Source organism: Fundulus heteroclitus, chromosome 4 (assembly GCF_011125445.2).
Source record: "Fundulus heteroclitus isolate FHET01 chromosome 4, MU-UCD_Fhet_4.1, whole genome shotgun sequence".
NCBI lineage: Eukaryota > Metazoa > Chordata > Actinopteri > Cyprinodontiformes > Fundulidae > Fundulus > Fundulus heteroclitus.
Genome location: NC_046364.1, coordinates 1,096,253 through 1,102,312, shown reverse-complemented (window position 1 = coordinate 1,102,312; position 6,060 = coordinate 1,096,253). Strand labels below are relative to the sequence as shown.

The window sequence follows — 6,060 nt, the reverse complement described above, 5'->3', positions numbered from 1 at the left end:
AGCAGCGGATCACTGGTTCTGACATCACCGGAGGAACGTGGACCCGTTCTGCTGAAACGGATGAATTTAAATGAATTTTCAGCATAAACCTGTTAAAAGCTCCTGCCACAGAATCTCAGTTGGATCTACGGTCAGACTTTGACTAGGCCACTCCTTAATTTAGGTGAGGGGGACTCACCGTCTTTTTAAACCATTGTTCTGCTGCCGAGTCTTCAAGTTTAAGATTACAATTCAGTTATGTTCAAAGATCACTTTATTGTTCCTGAAAGGGAAATTAAATGCAAGAGTTATAGATGCTGACAGCTGGAGGCAGAACACGCGTATGACCATCTGATGAAGAGGAGGCTCACTGTTGTCCCTGATGTTCATTTCATAGAGAATCCTGAGGGAAAGTCATCTCCAGAGATTCAGGGTAGACTCCAAAAAAATAAATAAAAGGTCGAACAGGATGGAGTAGACCTGAAGTGGACGGGGTGAAGCGCCGCCTTTAGATTTAAAGAGTCGGCACCAAAACGAGTCGCTCTCAGAACAGGAGTAAAAATAATGAGGAACTCAGACCAAAGCGTTGCTCTTCAGGTAGAAATACCTTTATTGTCCCACTGTGGGGAAGTTTGGGACGTGGAAACAGACGGTATAAATAAAACCCATTAAAAAGTTGTAAAGCAGAACGATACATAATCTTAAAATGTCTCCATGACAACCTCAGATACAGAACATTTTCCCAGCGGATCGTCAAGACGTTTGTTCAGAGAGAGACGGGTCTTTGTTCTTTTGGGTCAGCCGTGGTTCTGGTTTAAGAACTCACATAGAGGCCTTCTCTCTAAACTCTGACCTTAAGGACCACAGAGCTGTAGATGTTCCAGGTTCTTCTGGCTGAAGAGAGTTCTGGTTAACGGGCCCAACCTGAGAAGGTTCCCCTCTGGCCCATTGAGCAGACGGTGGTTCTGGAGTTGATCCGGTCTGGTTGAGGCTATAAATCAGAACCCTTCCAGGTTTTATCTGACAGAGGCCCAGTTGGTTCTGACAGCTTTCCTCTCTTTATAATAATGGACCCAAGTTTACATTAAGGAGCAGATCGGCTCAGAGGCCAACCTGATCCAGCAGGAGAGGTCCAAACGGACCAGCCTGTAGAACCGGCCATTGGTTCCTGGGAGACATGAAGTGTTCTGAGGTTCTGAACAGTAAGACAATGAGACTTTTCTAGAAACAGACTCTTTATTAAAAAACCCAACAAGTTTCTCCCCTGCAGACCCGCTAAGATCAACAGAACCAATAAAACCAGAACCGGGTCGGCGCCGTCCTGAGAGAACTTAAAAAAAGTGCAAGTGTAAAAAGTTCCTGAGACTGAAGGCGACGCAGGAGCCTCAGAGCAGAGGAGCCGCCAGCTTCTGGACGATGGAGGAGCGCAGCTGAGGGACCAGGCTGATCTTCATCAGCTTGCTGCTGGAGAACTTCTTCCTCACCGCCTGCAGGGACAGAAACACTCAGGCCACGCGGGACAGAAACACTCAGACCACGCGGGACAGAAGGCGCCACCACCTGCGCGTCACGCACTCACCAGGAACTTGGTCCTCCCCTCGTTCACCATCACCACGTTCTTGGCCAGGTGCTGCATGAGCGGCTTCAGGTGCGCCTGGTCGTAGGTGGAGTAGTGCTGCTGCGTGGGCGACTGAGGAAGAGGAGCAGAGGCCTTCAGCGGAGCGGCGGCGGCAGGGCGTGACGGGACGGGGAGGACAACTCACCCACGGAGCGCCGTCCAGCAGCAGCTGGGAGAGGCAGAGCGCGGCGGCGGCCAGCTCGGAGGGCCGGCGGTGGACCAGCTGGTAGTCCAGGAGGGTCAGCTCCAGCAGGTACTTGGCCATGGTGTGCTTCTCCACGTCCGCCTGAGACACAGACAGTCAGCAGGTCCAGAAGCTCCGGTTCCGGTCACGCCTCGCCTCCAAGCAGACAGAACCGGGACGGCTGCTGGGAGGGAGGCGGGGCCGGACCAGGAGCTTCCCGGGAACATCTGCGCAGCTCCACACTCACGTTGGCCACCTTGGAGGCGCGGCGGAGGAAGTGCAGCGGCAGCGGGCGGCCCAGCTGGAAGCCCAGCGCCCTCAGAACCACCTGCTCCATCTCCAGGATCTGCGGCTTGGTGAAGGCGCCGTCCGTGATGTAGGCGAAGTCGCCGACCTCCGGGGAGAACATCTCCTCGTACTTGCAGGCCACCAGCATGGCGGTGACCCCGACCAGCTGCAGCTTCCTGCGGGACACCGGCTGGACCTGCGGCGCAGAGCGCGCGCGTTAGAGGCGAGCGGCGCGACGCGGCAGCGGCGGCAGGTTCCGGTCCGGCTCACCTGCAGGAAGCGGTCCAGGACGGCCACCGTCAGGTACAGCGTCTCCGGCAGCAGCTGGAACCGCGCGTGGACCTGGACCAGCCAGTCCACCAGGATCCCCCTCATCTGCGCCGTGATCTCCGAGCCCTTCAGGTAGTCTGCGCGTACGGCCTGCTGCACCTGAGGAGACACGCCGCGCGGTCAGGAGTCAGCGTGGGGAGCAGCAGGAGGAGGTGATGGGGTGATGGTTACCTCCAGGAGGCGCAGGTAGGCGTAGATGTCTTTGACGTATTGAGAGCAGAGCTGAGGCTCCTCTGCGTCCTGCTCGTCCACGTCCAGCAGCAGCGCGCCGGAGAAGGCCCGGCACAGCTGCTCCTGCCGGCCCGGTTCCTCCTGCCGGCCCGGTTCCTCCTGCCGGCCCGGTTCCACCGCAGGGGCGGGGAGCGGGTCCGCAGCAGCCGGAACCAGAACCACGGCGCCGGCATTCTGGACCGCTTTAGGTTTCTGGGAGCAGGGCGCTTTGGAGGACTTCTTTGATGCGCCCATCCTCTGTGGAAACATCAGAACCGTGAGTCTGGATCTGGGTCACAGCAGAACCTGGAAGAACCTGCAATGTTTTATTTCCTATTTAAGCTTTGATTATAAACTGTTGACTCTGCGCTCTGCAGAGAGTCTGGACTATTGGTTTATGCGTAAAATGGCATAGAAATAGAAACTTAACCTTGGACCCAGAACCGGGCCAGGTGGGCCAGGTGTGCTGTTACCTTCATTGCGACCGCTGCTCCGGTAAAATTGGTGATTTCTCCGAGGGCGGCTTTCCTCGGAGCCGCTGCGGAGCTCTTCTTCCTCCTCAGAGGATCCTGTGCGGCGTGCAGCGGCTGCGGAACACCGAGGGAGACGTTGGACAACAGAGACAACAGAGACACGGAGACAGAGGAGACACGGGGACACAGGAGCTGTTGACTCACCGCAGCGCGGAGCTCCACGGCGGACATGTCGGGAAGAGAAGCGGCAGAAACCAGCGACCTTCAGATCATCTGCAGCAGCTGGAAACCTGCGGAAAACACGACGCATGCAGCACGGAGCAACAACCACCACGTTCAAATAGCGCTGCGAGCGATCTGATTGGCTGCAGCTGAGGCAGGGAGGCCGCTGATTGGCTGAGAGCCGGAAGAGTCAATTGGAGACACGGTACAGTTCAAACGCTAAAACCCGTCGCTGTGGCAACTAGGAGCTTCTTTAAAACTTCAACGGTAGAAATGAAACAAACTGTTTATTTTGCGGCTAAAGTTAAGAAAATATGTCAATTTTCACCTGAAAAGGCCTGTATTTAATGCGTATGTTATATATATATATATATATATATATATATATATATATATATATATATATATATATATATATGGTGTGGTGTGATATAATGCGTGTGTATGTGTTATGAATATAAAAATTAATTGGTTAAATCTGAACATTGTGGTCTTCATTATTTCATAAAACCGTGTGAACTTTTTAAGATCTGGTATAAACACAGATTAGCAACAGACTTTTGGGGGGAGTGTTAAAGAGATAAAATTACTAACATTCTTATAAGAGAATAAAGTAAAAAAAGACAAAAGTGGTAATATTATGAGAAAACGTCATATTATGAGAATTAAGGGGGAACATTTCCACAATAGTCACAGTTTGCAGAACTATTTCAGTCCTGGAGTAATAGGACCAGGTTAGATTCTTATAATTATTTTTATTCTTTACGAGTATAAAGTCAGGAGAATAAAGCCAAATGGATACGAAAATAAACTGGTAATATTACAAAAAAATAAAAATATTACTAATATAAAGTAAATTCTGGGATTAAACTGCCTCTGATACTGTTTAAGTGTCTGAGTCTGACAGAAGATTTGCCACATTCAACATGGCGGACGCTCTGACGCATCGCAGCAGGACAGTGACCTGGTATTCTTGTTTTTGAAAAATGTTGCAACCTTAAATGCAGGAATGGATAAATGGTTTTGGTTCTGAATGTAACACATTTCTGGCTTTGTTTTATTTAATTTTATTTCAATTTCCATGGATGCATCTGTTTCAAATGGAAAGCGCATCAAAAAGCAGTTTAGAAATTTTGACTTCTGTACCTTTGGACACAGATCAGTGAAAAAGTCTTAAAATCACAAGTTTCCAGCTTCATCCTAAATCTAAGATGAAATCCGGTATTTTTCCAGACTGCAGGAAGCCGTTAAATCTGTACGGCTTTAATTTCTGCTGCTCCTAAAGGGAGACAGTTTGTTTAAAGTAAAAACCCATTTCATTGTTAAACTGTAGTTTGAGTAATAATCTGAATATTTGTGTGTAGCTTCTAACTCTAAAGAGAGAAAAAACCTCCAACATCTGAGGATTTTATACCTAAACTGAAATATTTTGGTTTTAAACTAAAATAATGGCATAAACTTTGTTTGCCTCTGATTCGGGGATATCCAGCAGGACGACGCCCTGCTGGGAGAAAATAAAGTCTTCCCTCCCCAAACGATCCCAGCAGCAGGTAAAGTTCTGCAGAACTCAGTTTAAACTGGAACCGTTTTCACGTTAGTCAAACACGGTGGCGGTGGTGTGTTGATCTGGGCCGGCTTCAGAACCTGGAGAACTGGCTGCGGTAGACAGAACCAGGAATTCTGCTCAGGCCCAGTTTGGTTCTGCTGCAGCACCAGTTTGGTTCTGAAAGCGTTTTTTAACACATTTTTGCATCTCCTCGACATTTCTTTGATATAATTGTGTGTTTGGGTTTTTATTTTTATTTTTTGAAGCAAGATCCGATCCGTGACGTTTGCACAGAGACAACAAGAGTCACAAAGAAACTTTATATAGTTTTCAAGTATTCAAAACTGTTAAATAAGTACAAGATGTGTTCACAGGATTTACATATTGGACAATATATGCACCGTCCATCTTTGATTCTCTTTACACGGCTCCCACTGCCCACCCACACGTTCACACGCTTCTCCTCCTGGACCCACGGCGAGCTGCGGCGGCGCTCTGACACGCAAGAGTTCACAGCGGGAAGGGGAGGCGTCTGATTGGCTGCTGGTGATGTGAACAGTAACACGGAAACAGGGTCGACGGATCCCAGCGGATCCCAGCGGATCCCGCTCGGAACCAGAAAACAACGCAGACGGAGGAGGAGGAAGAGGAGGGTGGCGCGCTCTTCGCACCAATCACAGCTTTCCCAACCGGGCCCAGCCACCGTCCTCCAGCGCCTCCACACAGGAAACCTAGTAGCACCACAGAAGAAGACAGAACATAATTCTACACAGACTGTAGTGTCAGTGAACGCCTCCAACTGGACCCGGGAGACGAGCGGGACCGCTCAGCTGGGGGACAGGAGGGGGGGGGGGGGGGGCTCTGTGCACCAGCTCAGCCCGCTTCTGCTGGGTCCGGCGCCGTGGTTCTGCTGGGTCCATGTTCTCGCTGCAGAGGGTGAGGCGATGAGAAAACGTGTGCTTTTACTCTGAAGGTCTCTGGTCGACCCATTTTCCAAGCATTTTCCAAGCTCCAGAACCCAGAACAGATTATTCACACCTCTAAGCAACCCGGCAAATCACCTCCAGAAAAGATCCGGTTCCTTTTTCATGTTTTTCTGGTTCTGATGTGATTTCTCTGAATATTCTGACTGAAAAGCTTCGTTTGAGCCCAGGCTGGACCGACTGGAGTCAAACGCTCCAATCCGGTCAGGAACTCTTTTCTAAACCTG

The 6,060-nt window shown here is 50.2% G+C and overlaps 1 protein-coding gene across 2 annotated transcripts; it reads right to left on the bottom strand.

Annotated features, from left to right (window-relative positions):
- Positions 1-1,201: 1,201 nt before the first annotated feature.
- Positions 1,202-3,460, bottom strand: ccnb2 (cyclin B2). 2 transcript variants are annotated; one of them, XM_036135804.1, is made up of 8 exons: positions 3,287-3,456; positions 3,083-3,196; positions 2,571-2,867; positions 2,340-2,498; positions 2,029-2,265; positions 1,743-1,883; positions 1,559-1,669; positions 1,202-1,466 (listed from the first exon to the last, which is right to left on the bottom strand). In XM_036135804.1, exons 1-8 carry the CDS (start codon positions 3,311-3,313, stop codon positions 1,365-1,367), a joined length of 1,188 nt encoding a protein of 395 aa, XP_035991697.1. In that variant the 5' UTR covers positions 3,314-3,456; the 3' UTR covers positions 1,202-1,364. The 2 variants fall into 2 exon arrangements, with proteins under 2 accessions (XP_035991697.1, XP_035991698.1); XM_036135805.1 differs by lacking the exon at positions 2,571-2,867 and having other exon boundaries at positions 3,287-3,460.
- Positions 3,461-6,060: the final 2,600 nt, after the last annotated feature.

Coding starts and splice junctions, on each gene's coding strand:
- ccnb2 (XM_036135804.1), bottom strand. CDS start 3,313: ATGTCCGCCGTGGAGCTCCGCGCTGCG. Junction 1,670..1,742: donor TGCTGGACGGCGCTCCGTGG/GTGAGTTGTCCT, acceptor CCTCTTCCTCAG/TCGCCCACGCAGCAGCACTA. Junction 1,467..1,558: donor AGGGGAGGACCAAGTTCCTG/GTGAGTGCGTGA, acceptor CTGTCCCTGCAG/GCGGTGAGGAAGAAGTTCTC.